Below are 20,168 nucleotides of genomic sequence, written 5' to 3' on the forward strand. Positions count from 1 at the left end.
CAAATTTAAATTATCAACATCACATATAAAAATTCCCAAAATCTCAAGTGTCGTTGTCATAACATATTTCAAAATAGTTTTCAAAAATAATTATCAAAATGGGGGATCCACATTCATGACTCCTTTCTCTTGTGTGTGTGTGTGTGTACAATCGAGCCGTCGCCTTCCCGCAATCATGATAAAAACCTAAACCACATAACACATAATACGGTAAGCACGAAGCTTAGTGAGTTCCCCAAAATACCACATACAACATACTAGCCACTCGAGGCTATAACTCAATGATGCCTTCCGGCCAATGTGTCTCAGTGGACCTTCCGGCTCCACGGCTCTGGTAGACCTTCCGTTCCTACCATGATTTGCCTTCGGGCCCATAACTCTGTTTGCCTTCCAGCCATAACTCTGATTGCCTTCCGGCCTCATGTATCGTTGGATCTTCCGGTCCGGTCTGAATAACTCATAGCATAATATCACATAGACAAGATTCATAACTCAAACAAGCACATAAGACCTTCCGGTCACACATAAATACCACTCTAGGTAACGTATAGTGAGAAGACTCACCTCGGATGATGAACAACCCCTATAAACATTGCGGCTACGTACCGACCACTAACTCTATGCCAAACCCACAATTATCTCAATTAGAACTAAGTTCAAACTCTCACTCATTGGGTCTAGAGGTTGATCAATAACCAACCCATCAATGTCCTAAACCCATTGGCCCCACAAAGGCCCAATAATAAATGGGCCCTCGCAAGGCCCAATTCTCAAACTAAATGGCAGGCCCAACATTAGATACACTCCTCAAGCCCACTAAAGGCCCACTTTACTAAACTGGGCCCACTTCCTCCAATGGGCCTCACCCTAAGCCCAAATATATCCTTGGCCCATAACTTCAGACTATTGATAGCCCAACAACCCAAGGCATGGCCCAAAACACAAAGTCCAACACAGACGAGTTACGTGGGGGCGTACACCTATGTACGCTAAGCGTAACGACTCACTGGGAAGTACACTGGGCGTACTTGCACGTACGCTCAGTGTAACCTTTTGATATGCCCTTTTTCCATTAAGTGCTTATTACTTCATTTCAGAGGCTACAAATTCAGATCCAGGTCCTTATCATCCTCTTAATCCTTAAAGTCATAATCTTGGTGACTTGCAATCCACCAAATAAGCTCAAACTCAAAAGGCAACATCATACTTTCATAACAAGGGCTAGACATCATGCATGAATACAAATGGTCCTTTTAGCCCTGAGAGGGGCAAACCTAAGCTCAAAAACGAGATTCCAACATAAAGGTCCAAACTTGGGACCAAAACAACTCCAAAACTTCACTACACAAGATCTATGCATTCTTGAGTAATGTTATGAACTTTATACCTCAGAAGAGCTCCAAATGATGATGGTATTCTAGATCTATGAGCTCCAAGCTCCCAATTTCTGCCTTGCCAACTTCTTCTTTTGAAAACCCAAGCTTACATCACCAAGATAAACCTCTTGAAGACCAAATCACTCAAGGTTGAAAATATGAGACGTTCCAGGGCTTCTCTGAGGTTAAGGAACAAACATGGAGGCTAGGTTTTGCTCTATAATGTTCTATAAATAGTGGCACACCCTAAATTTAGGGTTTCTGAACTCTGGACGTACGTTGGGCGTACCTCCTGTACGTTGGGCGTATGCCAAGGAGCACCCACGACCATTTCCCTTATATGTTGGGCGTAACCCAGCCTTATGTTGGGCGTATCCACACGCTTCCATTTCACATGCATGGCCTTCCATGCCATCTTTTCTCCTTAAGGGACCATTTATGTCAAAAACCTCCAAGTGGCATATCTTCCTCATCTGATATCCGTTTTCGGCGAACTTTATATCCACGAAAAGGTAACGAGAAGCTCTACACTTCTATCAACTTTATATATCCCAGAGCCCACCCGACCTCGGATCCAATTTTTATGAAAAGCGCAAACCAACACCTGCTGATACCCTTGGGACCTAAAGCACAACCCGAACCCTTTTCTCACACAATACACCCTATCCATATCTAAGAAGGCCTAAACATTTCTCTTTCAAAATCTCAAAATCTTCTCATATTCAGATTACGACCCACGAGCCTTAAATCACAAAACAATTTGGAACAGGATGTTACATGATGTCTCATTTCTCATATTTTGGTATGGAGCTTGAAGACCGTGTTTCTTGAAAAGTGTTTTGGTGAAGAGACCAAGTGTAGATCTAGCAAAAAGAACTTCATTTCTTGACCATTATGAGTAAAAAACTTTCATCTTCATCTTTAGTTTGCTAGATCTTGTAGTTCGATCATGCATGTCTCTTTTTGGTTCTTGTGAGCTTGTGTTTTGGATTTGAGTGAACTCTAGAACCCATTGAGCTTATTTTATCATCTTATAATCTTGTTGGATTGGAAAAGTTTGCATCTTGATCTTGCTCTTGAAGCCATGCATGTTTTAAGGAAGGTTTCATGCTATTAAGGACTTAGGGTTGTAGATCTAGGTTTCAGATGGAGTCCTAATGGATAAAGTTCCAACTTTATCCATGAAGCCAGTAAAAAACTAGATCTAAAATTATAGCCCATTATATGAAGGAATTTAGCACTTAATGGAGATTTTGGCATTCTGCCAAAACCCATGACATGGCCTGGGGTTTGCCACGATGTGACAGTGCTTGAAATCGCGACTATTTTGTCTTGGAATTACCACCATGCGTTCAAGGATAGCCCACGATGTGGCAATGTCCTGCATGTTAGTTATTTGACCTTACGTTCCTAAAATTGGATAAGTAGGACCCATGAAGTGGCGTAGTCTTTATGGTCCTTTGACTGTTGACTTTTGACCAGTTTGACTTGGGGTCAAACTTGGAGTTTTTAGGTTGTTATTTGAGGATTCATTTCTTTTGTTGATTAATCGGCTCGCGATATTAATCAGTGCAAGGTGTGAGGGTGTTGATGTGTTTCTTCGGTTCATCAGTCCAGGTGAGTTCTCACTATGACACGTATCTCATTACATATCCTTTGCATGGTAGGACAGATAACTGTTAAAGTACAAGTATGTTAGTGGTATAGGGAAGGTCCTTGTTATGCCTTGCATTTTAGAGCACTCGGTGATTTTGTATGCTAGACTGGTAGGGTTTTGACTATTGATCGTATGATTATGTTGGTGGTATGTTTGTTAGGATAACTAGGGAAGGCTAGTTGCCAAGGGTATTTACTATGTTAGTTATACATGTGCTTATGTTATATGCTTATGTGGTAGTGATAGTTTGGTTCATATGTAGTCTAAGTTGGATAGCCTGAGAACTCATAGTCTAATGCTTTATTGTGATGTTCTTGTCTGATTGTCTCTCTAACTCTTGGCTACATATGATTTATGTCTTGTATGGAAGACTAGGAGGTGGCTCCTAGCAATGGAGGTTGGTTGGGGTCCGTTTATGATAGGCGGGGGCCGTTATGTTTAATTTGGGCGGGCCCCTTATGTATGGTTGTGTGGAGACCGTTATATAAGTTGGGGTGGGCCCGTGAACTCTTGGGTTGGGCCCGTTACATATGATACATGTATATGGTTAGGAGATTTGGTTGTTCGGCGCTAGAGGCGAGATCATGTAAGGATGCATTATATGTATAATGGAATATGTGATATATGGGAAACTTACTAAACTTTATACTTACAGTTGTGGATTAAATATTACGCAAGTCGTTCATGAGAAGAGCTCGACGGGACTATATACACGCACCAAAGATATTTTTTCATAGTTTTGCAAACCTAACTCTAATAATGTATGGTTTCAAACAAACAGATGTTACTTGGTGGATTTGAAACAAAGGTTTTAACTGACTATTATATTTTAAATTAAAAAATCTCGTAATTTGTCGCAATTTTTGGAACATTACGTATTATGGGTGAATTTGAAATATTTTTAAAAAAATAATTTAAGAAGCTTTTTGAAAACTAGCTTATACTTTTTGTTTTGCCTACAAAATCAAAAGCTAAGATGCTAACAAATATACTTAGGGTACGTTTGGTTGGACGTAACAGAAAAACAAAAGAATAGAATGGATCAAGTAATGGAATGGATAAGATAATGGAATGATACATTACCATTTCATTGTCACGTTTGGTTACACTTAAGGAATGGAATGAGTCATTCACTCATATTGTTTGGTATGTACACAAAGAGAAAGGAATGGAATAAAGTACTTAACAATGACAAAAATACCCCTACAACATAAAATTCATAGAATTTAATATTTTAGCATTATCTAGTAAAAAATTATAGTTTCTATTGTAATAAAGATATATTAACTGCACAAACAACGAAAACTATAACACATACATAAAATGGTTTATATAAATATGAAAATTTATTTATTATAAAAACTCTAAAAAAACTTAACTCGTCAAAACATATCAATGTCTACCCAACTTTATCAAAAAAAAATTATTTGACCATAATGTTCATAACTTAAAAAACTGCAACTTCACAAAAAAGAAAATCCGTATAAATAACGTCAAACATTGTCGTCAAGCAAGTCTTTTATCCATTCCAATTTGTCTTCATCCTCAACAGTAAAAAAAATATTACCATCAAATCATCATTTTTTAAAAGCTTACGAACAGCCTTGTTACAGTCACGAACAGTTAAACCAACGACTTTTTTCATCTCAGCATTAAGGTTTTTACGTAGGTCTTCTCTATCCCTCTCGATTCCAAAAACTGCATTAAAGATATTTGTTGCATTATCAATCTTTGAACCAATAATATCTGCCGAATCTTTTGGACTATTCATTAAAGGATCCTAAATATTGCTTCTTCTTCTCTTTCGTTGTGTACTTGATTCTTCACTAGTAGGAGCATATGTAGGACTATTCAGTTAAGCATCAACATCTATATCCTCTAATCCATCTCTTGTTCCTTGCATGTAATAAACGTTTTCTTCTTGTTTGTTATTTATCTAAGATACAATATCAGCGGCTGTTTGAGCATCTCTTCCATTTGCACAATCCTTTCCAAATACAAGACAAAGGTCCCAATAGTGAGGAAATTTATTGCCTCTCCATTTTGATGCATTCTTATGTACCTAGAAAATAAACATCTGAAGTTAAATAAATTATAAATTATGCTTAAAAAATATTTAAAACAAAATTATATCTGGTATTCAATTAAAAACATTACCTGAGCATAAGCTTGCCAAACAGATTGAAGAGCTTCAATCATATTATTTTGGTCATCCCATCCAAAACAACTTGTGTTGTTCCATGACATCATATCATGTACAGCAGACCAATCGCTCTTCAATGTTTTTATGTGTGATTCTATATGTAGCTTTGCTTTTATTCCTGAGTCAAGAAGTGAGACCGCGAGTCGAGTTTCCACTGCACCAAAGAACCTAGGCTTAAAACCATTTTCTGCTTTAAAGTGAGAACCTGAATTGAGTATATCCACCATAGTTTCAATAAGTTTTGCATCTTTTATCTCATTCCACTTCCTTTTATTCTTTCCAGGACCCCTTTCACCATGGGTTTGTGACTCCATACCTTAAACACGTAACAAAAATGATATATAAAGAAGTAAAAAAAACAAAAATATTAGATATATAAGAAACCATGATCAAACAAAACATAACTGAAACCATAAATTCCAACAAAATCTATCAAAATGTAATTAAAAGAATAACATAAATCAGTTATGCCTAAATCTCCATGAATTAAACATTGAGGTAGCCATGTTTTCTCTAAAACTTGTCCATTCATTTGATTTTCCAATTGTTGTTATATGCTCGACTTGTGATCCAAGATCTGCATCGTCGTCATCATTGTTTGTGTCAATAACTTCATCATCGTTAAGTGGATCATAAGGCAATTCTTTTCGTATGAAGTTATGTAGAAGGCAACAAGCAAGAATTATCTTAGTTTGTGTCCGAATGGGATAGAATGATGGACTTCTAAGTATAGCCCATCTTTTTTTTAATACTCCAAAGCAACGTTCTATGACATTCCTTGTCGCTGAGTGTTTCATGTTAAAATATTCTTTAGTCTTTTCTGGTCGATGTCCATTCAGCCAAGTATTCAAATGATATCTTTGACCTCTAAATGGTGCAAGGAAGCCTTCACCATTAGTATATCCGACATCAACAAGATAATAGTTACCTTTAGCTACTTGTAACCCATTTTCTCGAAGCATTGCACTACGTAGTATTCTACCATCAGCAGCAGATCCTTCCCAGCTTGGTAATACGTAAATGAATTGCATATCAGGAGTGCAAGCAGCAAGGACATTTGTTGTTATTTCTACTTTTCGATTCCTATATCTTGGTTTGTCTTTCTCTGGTACATGTACAATTATATGTGTCCCATCTATTGCTCCTAAACATCTCTACAACCAAAATTAATTATGTATGACAGTTACTACACTAACTATTAATAATATACAAATATAAACTTGAATCTAGCAAATAAAATACCTTGAACCATTTCCATCTTTCATCTGTTGAAGTTTCTGATACGGGCTCAGGTTTCTTAAACAATTCTTTTTCCAATCCAATTATAGCATTCACTACATTATTAAAATGTTTACTAATTGTCTCTCCTGATCTACGAAATTGGAACTTTGCCACACGGTTTTTCACATGGTGAGCCAAAATATACAAAAATCTAGCCACTTGTTCGTCGATTTGGAGATACCTAAATGCTTGTAACTTCCCAACAATCTCAACCATGTGACACAACTTAGTAAACGCAACCCTATTCATTCTTAGTTGTTGGAGACAAGTCTTATCACTTTCATACACTAATCTTTGCATATATTCTTCTTTTTGTGGGTGTAGCATCTTGTAGCGATGTCTACTTTGACACATATAAATACATATGGAAATAATTGGACTCACTACATGAAAATACCAATTTACTAAACTTATTATCTCAATCCACAATGTACTAAATGCAGCAAGTTTCTTTGTTCTTTTCTGTGTATTTATTTTAAGGCGAGTCATAACTGTAATAGGAGTAGATTCTTTTATCATAAAAAACAAACGTTTGATTTACAAAGAAGTTGACAGGATACCACAGATGTAAAGAGTTACAGGAAATAAAGTTACAAATGAAACTATCCAATATTAGTTTACAAATTAGATTGTCGTTTTAGGCCACTTTGATGTCATGAGGCGGTTCCTGATATGTACTATAAATGTGGCATATTGGATGAAACTCAATTGGTAATTAGTCAAAATATTGTGCAGGTTAACACAAGAAATGGTATAGGTTACTAATTTGATGTTCAATAAGGGTTGCAATTATCAAATGGTTTGTCTTTAAGGACCTCCAAACACAAAAATATCATCAATAACATGATATTTTTCTAAGAAACAATACAATAAACTAAAATTTCATTTTGCTGGAAACAAATATAAATCTAAAAAACAATTGCCCTGTTAAATTTACATGATACTATCCAAATAACAACAAGAGATGAATAGGAAATGATAAATGAATTCGATGGAAAAAATGTAAACTAAAATTTCACACCCCGAATATGGGGTTACCATCCAATACTTTGAAGTGGGTTATGATCAACAATTGCAAAATATTATATTTGACAATGGGAGTATGAGGAGAATAAGATTATGAAAGTTGAAAGCACCAATGATCAATTATGATCTAATACACGATAGATTGTTTAAAATCACAACTTTTTCTAAATTAACCAACTTCACTTGTTTTTTAGAGCACAAATAAAAAAAAGGCACAACAAGAAAACACACAAAATTCAATTTTGATTAATTGATACATAAAACTACTTCATCTATACATAAAATTGAATGCCAATAAAACCTATCGAGTACAGACATTCCGGTTAACAAAATTAAAAAAAAAAAAAAAACAGACGCTAACCTTCAAAGTTAGTTTCTTGAGAGTAGCTTCAACAAACGCATTTGCAAAAAAAAAAAAAAAAAAAAAAAAAAAAAAAAAAAAAGATACAAGTAAAGTTAATCGACACCTTCCTATAGAACAAGCGTATTGTTGTTGATGAACTAATGGCTGATTTGGTGTGATAAATTAAACTGATAGAAGATTTTGATAGTGTAGATTATGTATATTGATTTTGAGCGATCGTTTCTTCCAATCTTGATGGAGATTGAGGGCAAAACTGGAAGATATTATGATAGGAGGGAATGGAATATTAAAAAAAAAAAAAAAAAAAAAAAAAAAAAAAAAAAAAACATGAATACCCCAAGGAATGAAAACACTGAGTCTTGAGGAAATGGGATTGCTTTCGGAATAAAACTTTCTTTTCCTTATACCTATGAACATGTTTTTTTTTTCATTAACCCATAATACCACGTTCCATTCCTTCCCTTATTATTGCCTACGAAACACCCCCTTAAGATGTTTCAATTTTGTGTGAAAATATAAATAACAAAAATTACATGAGGATGTACAAAATCAAAATTATGTCAAGTTGCAGACATTTATGGTAAAAATAAATCAACTTTATTAAAGTTAATGTCAACAAAACATTTTCCATTACTAAAAATTAAAAAAATAGACGCAAATCAAAATCAAGTTACATATGTTAGATTACCAAACTACCACCATGCTAGAATACTAAGAATGTGTTTGGCATACTAATACTGCTCAAAAAATCTAATTGTTAGCTAAAAAAAATAACTGATAAATAAAAAACTAACTTGTTTGATAAAACAAGCTGAAATATATAAAAATTACATAAAAGACATTAATAAGCTACATTAAATTGCAAACATATAAACTACTTTTTAACTTGTCAAACACATCAACAAAAAATACTCATAAAATAAACTATCTTATCAGTTAGCTATGGCTTAACAACGTTGCTGAGTAGGCTATAAACAAACCGAACAAACATGAATAAAAGTCTGTTTATGTTTGTTCATTTAAGTTAACCGAACAAATGAATGAACACGACCAGATAAACGAATTAGATTTCTTCATGGTTCGTTTAACAAATTACATTGTTTATATTTTTTCGTTTATGTTCGTAAACAAATTAAACGAACATAAATAAAAACATAATTAAACATATATGAACATAAAAAAACATTGAATATAACAATATAATCAAATACGATTAAATATCTATATATGAACAAACTTAAATAATCAACAAAAACATTGAATATAACAATATAATCAAATACGATTAAATATCTATATATGAACAAACTTAAATAATCAACATAAACAAAAGTTCGTGAACGAAACTATTGTTCATGTTCGTTCATTTATTAAATAAAATAACCGCCGTACGGTTCATAAATTGATAAAATAACCGCCGTAAGGTTCATAAATTGTTTGCCGTACGTTCAGTTCATTTGCAGCCTATTGCTGAGAATAAAAGCAGTACAGAATCATGAAAATCACAAATTACATTTTCTTTTGGTTTTAGCCTTATTTCATTTTCTTAGTTTGGATCTGGAGGTATATATCTATTTCATCTATACCAAGAAGGATTATCTATTTCAAACAAAACCAGAGCTAAATTCAAGATATAAAATTCAAAGAAAAAACCTTCAAAAGATTTCATCTCTGAAGACAGATAATAAAAGAAAAAATTGGACAAAATTCTTAACGAGTACCCAGTAAAACAGTGCTAAAACACCACAATAAAACAGATAAAGTTTTTTTCTCTTTTAACTAAAACATAATATTGAAAAACGCTTCTAATCAAACAAGCTAAATCCCATATCATCATCACTCTCTTCCTTTGGCTCTTCCTGTGTACATTGAATCAAAGAAAACATGAATACTACATTACATAAAAACAAAAAAAATATTTAAAGAAACACTATAAAAATTCGCAATTTACCTTCTTTTCTTCTGCAACAGGTGCAGCTGCTGCTGCACCTCCAGCAGCAGGAGCAGCTACCGCTGGTGCACCACCACCGCCGCCGCCGCCACCAGCACCAACATTTGAAATGAGGTCCAAAATATTTTGCTTCTCTGCAAGCTTAGCAAACAAAGCTGGCCAGTAGGATTCAGCATGGACATTAGCTGCCTTCAAAAGGGTGGTGATCTTCTCAGCCTGCAATCAACAATTAACGCTAATTAATCTGCGCATTTCACTGTTTCAAACAAACAAGAGAAAGTACAAAACTACAGGAACGAAGTCACAAATCAAAATGTAAGCACGACTAAGAAAATTTAGTAAATAATATTACATCTTTGGAGCAATGAATCATGAAAATAGACAAAAAGAAGGAAAAGCGATAACAATCATACATATCTACATAACTTGAAGCAGTAGAAATTACTAACCGTGACAGGAATGTTATCATCGCAAAGAATCAAAGAGGCGTAAGTGCAACCAAGCTCTCCGATCGACATCTTTGTCTGTGAAGAAAACAAAACAAAACCAAATTCTTATGAACAAACCAATACACCGATTAAAAACGGTAATCCAAATCACAGAGGCAACGAGAACACATCACGATTCATCAAGATAAAAGATGTTGACCTAAAAACCAACAAATTAAGAAGAAAGGCAACGCACCTGAAGTGAAGATCGAGTTTTCTCTGCAGCGTGTAAACCTTAGGGAGTTGAGAAATCTGCCGTCTGTGGTCTGTTGAGTTGATTGTAAAGGAAAACCCTAGTGGACTAGGGTTGTTGTAAAGGAAGAACGGGCCAGGTTACCAGGCCCACGTATATGCAACCGGATGATTGTATTTTCCGTAAGCCCATTTAATTAAAGTGGGCTAATATTCATAGAATCATCAAGTCTCACTAACCCATGGGTTCAAGAAAGAACCCTCTTATCGTCAAGTGTCCGGTAAAAACCCATCTACCGACAGCGAAATGGTATTATTTTGTTAAAAAGATTCGTCAAATATGATAGGTTATTACTCGGTATTTTATTATTTTTTGGGGTTTCTCATAGAGTATTTCAACACCAAATTTATGATATTAAGGTTATATTTGACGTACTAACTGAAAATCTAAATGTTGTATAAAAAACTAGTTGTTATCTGAAAAGTTAACTTATAAAAAATGACTTTTAATAAAATTATCTAAAAGATATAAAATTACATTAAATGACACTTAAGAAAATGTGTTTATATATATATATATATATATATATATATATATATATATATATATATATATATATATATATATATATATATATATATGAAAATAAAAAATAAAAAATAAATAAAAAAAAAACCTCCTAAAAAGTTGGTCTACATAATTGTTTATAAAGCTAGCTTATAAGCTATTTTTTGGCTTGCCAAACACGACATAACAAAACTCGAAAAATAAGTTGGTTTATCAACTAGTTGTGACACGCAAAACACAACATAAAAGAAAGAGTTTCCTTGAAAAATATGATGCAGTTACTTCTTGAATGAACTCAGTAGATGGGTGGGAGTGGGGTGGGGTTAAGATGGAGACAACGGGGATGGCATATAGAAGGGGTAGTGAGAAGACGTAAATGACAGAAGAAAAAAAACAAATTTGTTTTTTCGAACAAATATCTGGTATGAGATGTTTATGTTTGTTTGATGTTGTATTTTGAAGAAAAAAATTGATAAAGAAAAATCTTAGGTTCTTAAGCATATTTGAGTTCTCATTTAATATTAATTTTGTATATTTTGAATTAATAAATAATCTGAATATATTAATTTATTTTATAAAATTAACATTAAAATCCGTAAGTGAAATTTCGATTATACTTGCATTGAATTTTAAGGATTTTTAAATTAATATGGTTACGGTAACACTTTCCTCGCAGATTTCTTTTTTCGAGAGGTCGATGTGGGACATGTGACGCATTCACTTTGTTCCCGTAACGAATCCAAAAAAAAAAAAGACTAGAAGCAGCTCCAAACTGGAGGGTCCAAAACCAACATAAATTATATTGGTTCTTGTGCTAGTTCTGAATTTGATAGTTCCAAATAAGTTTTGATTCCAAAGATGTAAGCTGTGTTTGGCGCATCACAGTAGCTAATTTTTCGAGCTTTTTAAAGTTGTTATGTTTGGCAAGAAAAAAAATAACTTAAAAGTTAGCTTTTTAAAAAGCTATTTAGACTAGTTTTTTATGAGTTTTTTTTAAAATTTTCTAAATATACCCTTTAATTAATTATAAAAATACATTCTTTCAAATGTCCTTTCATGCTATTTCATATTTTTCAGTTAATTTTTCAGCTAGTTTTCCAAAAAAAAATTATTTGCTAGTTTTTCAATTATCAGCTAGTTTTTCGGCTAACAGCTAAATTTTCAGCTAGTACGCCAAACATAGTCGTCGTCTCAATCCGCACCTCTATTTAATTTTGTCTTCTACTTGAATATGTGATATGAAATACAAAAAATTCAATGGATTGAATCTTTTGATTGTGTTTGTTTAAAGGTGGTATAATTGAAGATTAATTGTATAAATCGAGAACCATGAAATGTTGGTTAAAAATTTGCATCTCTACGATGAGAGCTTAAATTTTAACCGAGTGGGAGCCTAATTGAGTTATAGAATTCCATATAAAAAGTTTATGGTTTAAAACTTGATACATCTAAAATACTATTAATGTTTCATGATTTATATTTTATGTGGGTATGGACCGGTTAATGTGAGCTATAATGTTTAATAAAGTTATGTTAATCAATCATTACCGAATTTGCTTATAACTTTTAAGTAATGATCTACAAACTTTAAACGAGTGGCAAATGCTACTTTGTTTGAAGGTGGGTCATTTGACCCACTTAAAATTAAAAAATTCCCAACAAGTTATATATAAAATATATTTAAGACATGTCTTAAATATTTTGAATGACCTATGTTAATGTGTTTGACAAAAAAGAAAAAAATATATATAAATTATATACAATAGAAGACATATTATATTTTGTGGCATTAAGAGTCAAACATTCACTCTAAGAAGAAAATGGTGAAGGGGGATTGTCATTGTAAATAGATATTTTCTCTTTTATATTTCTATACCATAAGCTTGTCAATTTTCTTTTAGACAAACTTACTTAAAGTATTAGTTCGTTTTAATAAAAAAAAAATAAGAAACGATTGATTAGTCCTTTAAAAAACTAATTTTTATACGTGCAGAACTAATCTGGTTGGATATAATTTTCTCTTAAACCGACCTGGTTGAACTCAGTTAGTGAACCATATAGTTTTTTTGTTCTAGACTCGTAATTGCTTTAAACAATACCAAAATTTTAATTTTAGACCCTAAACAAATTTAATTATGGTTTCTTGATAAGATAATAGCCACGTTATGACTTCTTTTAGTTTAACTAACAATTATCATGGCCCCTTGCCCCTCTTATTTTCTTTCAATGTGGTTCCGTGTGGTTCCAATGATTATGTGCATTGTGAGGGTGGTCCACTCTTCTTCAATGCCCTCGGTCCTTCCATTGGTTGTGCATGAATAGGAATTTATTGAAAAATCACATCATATCATATATCATATGGTTGTAGCAATTGTGGTGATGGATATCTTTTGTGGGCCTTTCCCTTTCACCTATCAAAGTTTCAAATCTAGAGATATGTATTATTTTTGCATCACGCCATAAAAGGCGGTATATTATTTTAAAATTAAAAACTTCAGTTTTGATCATTTTGGAGAAAAGGGTGAGTTAAGACTAATAATAGTGTTAGTTACAACTTACGACTTACAACTAGAGATGCTCAAATTTTATGGTTGGCTGGGTCTTTAGCTTATATTACCTGTGTCTTTTTGTAAATGGGCATGAGCCTTTTGGGCTTGAGTAAGAAAATTAGTAATCAAGCCTTCTAAGTGTCTAACATGTTATGTAGCATAGACTTTTATAATCTATATTTCTAAAAGAGATTATTTAAAAGGTGTCCGTTTGGGACCAGCAAAACATGTCAATCGTTGATTAATCGTATCCAGGTCTATCATATTCAAATTACATTTTAAAATTACAAGTCGATATACAAATTATATAGCGAGACCTGTTGAGTATCCATGTGCCCATCTAAGTTCAATGTTTGGTTTCAAACCCTAGTGTCATATACTTAAATTCCACACTCCTTTTTGCCCTTGAGGAAAATAGCATATTCCATGGTTCCCACCAAACATAGGTTGTCCCAAGCCAAGTCGGCTACCCTAGTATGTAGATATTTGAATGAGCATTTGCCTCACCTTTGCACCATTTAATTAACATACATGAGGGTTTTTGGAGGTTCGTAAAGCATAAGAGTTCGTATTGTGAAGTTGAATCATCTAATCATCTCTAACATACCGCTCATTCTTTGCACCAAGATCATGCAAGGATGCAATAACGTTAGAGGGAGGCTACTTTGTCTCTTAACTATGTGGGAATATGCATACCTAGTGCATTAAAGCTCGTTCAAGTATTTGGAATCAGGTGTGTACCGATGTGTTTTCTTGAAAATCGATCAAAATTGGTCTAACTCGGTCAAATCAAACAAACTCAGGAATTTAACAAAAAAAAGACTATAATTGTTAAAGTAATTAATTTAACATATATCATATATTTAGTTATTTATTAAATCTTTTGTTGTTGAATTTTAACTTTATTCAATTTAAGACAAATTTAATGAAAAGTAAAAAAAATGTTAAGGATTAAATAATTACTCTAATATATCTCTCTCATATCCCTATCTCTCTTGGCCAATCGCATCTCAATCACAACCTAAACCCCAGTACATCTTGTCTTTCACACATAGTTTATTCTTTATAATGGCAAGGACGAAAGATACATCTAAAAACTACAAGTACACTATGAGTAGTAATTAGATAAATTACGATGTGTACCTATATAAACTCATTGCTTAAGCGTTAGCGTTTAATATTAATGAAGTATGGCACCTATGGCAAGGCCGAACCGAGCATGTTGAGGCCAAGTCGGGCATGTTAAGGTTGAGTCAAATATGTTAAGATCGAACTGAGGATAAAAGGCTGAAGACTGGGGATCCGATGTAGCATACGGGATTACTTGTCGAGTTGGGGACGTTGTGGCCGAAGCCCGTGAACGATTAAGAATGTTGTAAATGAACGATTAAAGATATCAAGATCAAGGAAACGTGGAAAATGATACATGACAGCCTGTACCCAACGGATGAGGCGAATTTCGGGTATTCATAATGGCAAGACTGGTTGCACTTCCCATGTATCACTTTTGTACCCTTGGCCTAAGAGAGCATTAATGGCGATAAGATGGGGGCCTGCTCAGCCTGTCTTCATCCCCATTTCCCTAGGTACTTAGGTATAAAAGTGATCCGACACCAACATCCCATAAGTACATAATCTAAGTCATTTCTCAAATACAATATCGAATTTCCCTATCTTGTTGTCTAACTTTGGCATCGAAGCGTTCTCTCGGGTCTAAGGCCCAACAGACATATAATGGTTTGTTTACCTCTCAGGTTTGGACTTCAGGGGATCGGACATCATCATGTCCATCATTCGGACTAAGTAAATATGAGAAACAACAAGTGTCGTCATCCGCCGGACTCTGCAACAAATTGTCGTAACCGGCAACACCGTTGATAATCCGAGTTTCGAAGCAAGCCCAATTCCAAGAATGCAAGATTCTGGAACGCAACCAGAAACACCCCAGATTGTTATTATTGTCAAGAATGCTAGCACGTTAGGTACCTTGAAGGACCGCGATAAAGAAAATAGTGAAATGGAAGAATTCCAAGCCTTCAAACGATACAAAGCCATGAAGAAACGATGCGAAGAAAAGGAAAAATAGGAAAGGTAGAAATGTGAAAACGATTAGGACTACGTCTCTGTACGGTCGGATCAGTCTAGTGGTTCGACCCAGGAGCTTAATCGGGATAAAGATGAGGACAGAATGGAGGAAAATAAGCAAAAGAAGTTAACCTCGCAAAGAATGAAACACACACATGAGTACCACAAAGATTTTGGAGGACTGAACTTCAGGTCTCTATTTACTGATGAAATAAACAATACTCCAATCCTTATTCGTTTAAAAGGCCCTAGGGTAAATTCATACGACGGTATTGGGAATCCAGATGATCATGTGTCAAACTTCCAATGGACTGTCAAAATGATTCTGATGGACCCTAAGTTATGGAGTATGTATTTCGTAGGAACCATCGATGGATAAACAAGATACCGGTTGGTCAGTCTTCTTCCTAAGAGTATTGGGAGCTTTGAGGAACTTTACATAAAATTTTGCAACAACTTCATTCAACAATGAAGGTTCCAACAGCAGGATCATGCAATATTTTCTTGCATGTAAAGAGAAGGGGAATCAAACAAATCCTATTTTAAAAGTTTCAACGAAATAAGTCACAAAATGACAACTAGGGATGACCCCATGATCATAGCAGCGTTCATTTACGACCTGCTGGAGGGAGAGCTGTTTAAGAAGTTGGTTGGTAAAGAATGGGGCAACATAGAAGAGATGATAAGAAAGATAAATAGATTCTTTGGGCAAGAAGACGGGAGCGCCGAAAAGGTTTGAATGGAACGAGGAGGTTCTATGGCAGTAGACCGAAGAACCAAGTTCTTCCCGGCCCAAGCAACTCATTATGGAAGACAACAAAACAATTACTAAACCACCACGAATTTCCCAAAAATTTTAAACTTTTAAAACATACTTAAAACCACCATTGTTTACAAATTGTTTCCAAAATAAGTTCAACGTCAGAGAAATCCCAAAATCGTTAAGTAAAAACATGAGAAGGTGCACGATCACGCCTTCACCTTCCCGCGATCCTCGGAATTACCACAAACATAATCCAAAATTGTAAGCCCAAATCTTAGTGAGTTTCCCCCAAAATACCATCACACAGTAAAACCAGAACAATACAATAAACAACATGCATATAGAGCCTTCAGCCTGACTGGAACGCCCTATTAGCCTTCAGTCTAACTGGTACGCTCTCCACGCCTTCAGTTTGAGGTACGCCACCTTTGACCTTCAGTCTATCCTGGACGCCCTGGGTCTATTGACCTTCAGCACAAAGCAGGACCGTTCAACCCAACCACACATAACATAACAACAGATATCATATCAAGTACTAGCTAGCATGCACGGTCAATCAAACAGATCTAACGAATCACTAAGCATATCATTATTCTATAATCGGAATACAGATCTAACAGATCCCTACACATAACATCAGACAATAACCAGGGTAACAATCCAATGGGCTGGCCTTGGTGCCTTCGACCCAGTAAGTATAGTGAGGAAAACTCACCTCACAAGTAGTGTTGACTGATAAGATCCAACTCCCAAATCTCAGCTCCTGACTCAAATGCCTACAACCACCATGTGACCAATTCCATCAAACTATGAAATACCCAAAATGCCCTCAAAAGTCAAAGTTGGTCAACCATGGTCAAATTCAAAGTCAATAGTCAAGGTCATTAATCCATGTTGAACCAACTCGTTGAGTGCACCTACCAACTCGTCGAGTTCCTACAGTATTCAGAGAATTGGTAAAACCCTAGCCAACTCGTCGAGTTGGCTGGAAAACTCGCCGAGTTTTCCTAGCTTAACACATTCAGTCCTTTTCATCAATTCTAATGCCTTAAAATGTAGATCTGATACCCAAGAGTTGGAAAACCATGTAAAGTTGTTAACTTTATGTCCATGCATGTGACAAAGAAGCTCCAAAACTTAAGGAAGGCTTAATAAGGGACCTAAAGCATGAAGGAGACTTAGAACTTGATAAAGCTTGAAACTTTAAGTCCAATGAGGCCACAAAATGTCCATATATGAAGTGATAACTTCATGAAATACTCAACCCATGAACAATCCCAAAAAATGAGCCAAATATGACAATAAACTTCCAAGGAAGAGATCTAAGCAATAGATAAGCAAGTTGTCGACTTTTTACCTCAAAAGAACTGTGATACTCAAAGAGTTTCTGGATCTGAAGACTTCCCTTCAATTTAGACACTTCCAACCTCAAGGTCCTTCAAAAGAACACCAAAAGGACCAACTCTTAAAGCTCACACACTCAACTTGGGAGAGGATGCACGAAACTTAGGGTTTATGGACAGAGGAGGCAAATAGGGAGGCCATTCATGGGACTTAAGGCCTTTAAATAGGGTGCATCGCCCTAAAAATTAGGGTTTCATAATCAGTCGCTAACTCGTCGAGTTTGCCTCTCCAACTCGTCGAGTTGGTCCAAAAAGATGCGCGGCCCAAGGCCTTTCAACACGTCGATTTGAGGCCATCAAATCAACGAGTTCCAAGGGAATCATGTCTTTTGAATAAAATTCTCATACCTGGAAATCGGGATGTTACAATTATCGACGAGACCAATGGTGACGTAGCAAGTACACAACATATGGACAAGAAGCATACGACGTGAAACCCCCTCAGGATCAAAAAAGAGAAGCGATGTGTCGAAACACTAAGGTGTTGTTTGTTTTTTTGAAGCCAAAATGTTTGCAGTCTGCGGACCACATCTGCAAGCCTCTGCGGCATAAGAGGTGGACCAAATGTCTGCAGTTTGTAATAAGAAGACTGTTTGTTTTTAACGTCTGCAGCTGTTGAAATAAATTGATTTTTCAAATTTAATTTCATCTCATAAACATTAAAAATGTATTTTCAGCAAAAAAAAAGATCTTCACAAAATGGGGTCTGAAGACCTTTGAAGACAGTGGTCCATGTCTGTGCCAGGAAGACCTCGTGCATACGTTTTTTGATCTGCGCACTTCCAAAAAACAAACACTCTACGAGGACATATGTTTGCGCGTTGTCTGCGCGGCGCAGACAAAAGTGGTTCCGCAGATCTTCACAAAAAAACAAACAGCCCCTAAGAGGTATTCCTGAGTTCCTAATCATTATTATGACTTTCATAGAAGATTGGGCATGCCACGATGGACTATGAGTGTCTAAAAAGGGAAAAAAAAGAAAGACAAAACAATCGGTCGAAAGAAAAGAAAACCGGAAAGAAAGAGAATGCAGTGGATGATGTTGAGGTGTTGATTTGCAATCAAGTAGTAGGGCCATGCCAATCAAAAAGAGAAGATTGATGAATTTGGAAATCTCTCATAACTATCATGTCCCACCTGGCCACAATGGGACTGAGTCACTTATAATCAACGCATCAGTAGGAAGGACGTTGTACTGTACATGCATTGTTTGGAACAACTACCAAAAGAAGTGAGGAGTTACATACAACCAACGTCATTGGTAGTGGTTTTTTCGAGCCAAGTAGTGTGGTTGGAGGGGAAACATTCCCTTCTATTTACACTTTTGGATTACGAAAGTATATTGTCCAACACCATATTGGTGGATTTCATCATAATAAAATCCCATTCCCCTTATAATATGATCCTCGGCAGAGCGAGACTTTGGCAATTACAAGTGGTGCCTTCTACGCTGCACGACCTACTTAAATTTCCATCGGATCATAGAATCATCACTCTGAGAAGCATACCTTTACGGACAGTCAAACGAATTTATGCTGCTGAACATGGGGATGCTCGACACATGTTATGACAAAAGAAGTGTTTTGAAGGAAGAAGAGAGAATCATAGTTTATCTAAAGTACAACGATCAAACAATAAGGATTGGCTCGACTTTACCAAACAATTTGAAAGAAGGAATAAAGGCAATCATGCAAGCTTACGTTGATGTATTCGCCTGGAGACATGAAGATATGCCGAGTATTCTGAGAAGAATAATAAAACACAGGTTAAATGTTAACCAATGGTTTGTGCATGTGAAGCAAATGAAAAGAATGATGGAAAAAGAGCCAAACAGGATAGTTGATGTGTGTAAACTCACTTAGTTTTAAACCTACTTTTAATTATAAAATGAACACATAAAGGCAGTGGACCTATCAATTGTGGTATAGCTAAATAAGTAAGGTATCGAACACAGGGAACGGTAAATTAAAACTAAAGATTAATTTTATCTAAATTAATTAATAAGTAGGGGTTTTCCTTAGTTTTACAAGACTAGAAACTTACTAATTATCACTTAATCTAAAATCTAGAAAAGCAAAGAATTAACTAGATTCAATAATGGGAAGGACTTCTGTTTAGTTCAACTCAATTGATCCTATGGTTGATATTATGGTAATAGTGCAATGGATTAACTCTTTTGTTGGCTACCGACTCAAGTGATTAGCTTCGCGTTTGCTACACTAACCCTTAGTGAACAAACTAACTCAAACAGTGATCAGTTGT

At 35.1% G+C, this 20,168-nt stretch overlaps 2 protein-coding genes and 1 pseudogene across 2 annotated transcripts; all 3 read right to left on the reverse strand.

Annotated features, from left to right (window-relative positions):
* Positions 1 to 4,526: 4,526 nt before the first annotated feature.
* LOC111885656 (uncharacterized protein At2g29880-like) lies at positions 4,527 to 5,551 on the reverse strand (annotated as a pseudogene).
* A 146-nt stretch (positions 5,552 to 5,697) lies between these two features.
* On the reverse strand, positions 5,698 to 6,733 carry LOC111885647 (uncharacterized). The gene is made up of 2 exons (XM_023881883.1): positions 6,479 to 6,733; positions 5,698 to 6,390 (listed from the first exon to the last, which is right to left on the reverse strand). The coding sequence occupies exons 1-2, from the start codon at positions 6,731 to 6,733 to the stop codon at positions 5,698 to 5,700; spliced, it is 948 nt and encodes a 315-aa protein (XP_023737651.1).
* Positions 6,734 to 9,592: 2,859 nt separating this feature from the next.
* On the reverse strand, positions 9,593 to 10,654 carry LOC111885671 (60S acidic ribosomal protein P1). Its single transcript, XM_023881918.3, has 4 exons — positions 10,543 to 10,654; positions 10,308 to 10,382; positions 9,859 to 10,074; positions 9,593 to 9,766 (listed from the first exon to the last, which is right to left on the reverse strand). The coding sequence occupies exons 2-4, from the start codon at positions 10,374 to 10,376 to the stop codon at positions 9,713 to 9,715; spliced, it is 339 nt and encodes a 112-aa protein (XP_023737686.1). The 5' UTR covers positions 10,377 to 10,382; positions 10,543 to 10,654; the 3' UTR covers positions 9,593 to 9,712.
* Between the last annotated feature and the right edge of the window lie 9,514 nt (positions 10,655 to 20,168).

This window comes from Lactuca sativa, chromosome 4, assembly GCF_002870075.4.
Source record: "Lactuca sativa cultivar Salinas chromosome 4, Lsat_Salinas_v11, whole genome shotgun sequence".
In the NCBI taxonomy this organism is placed as follows: domain Eukaryota; kingdom Viridiplantae; phylum Streptophyta; class Magnoliopsida; order Asterales; family Asteraceae; genus Lactuca; species Lactuca sativa.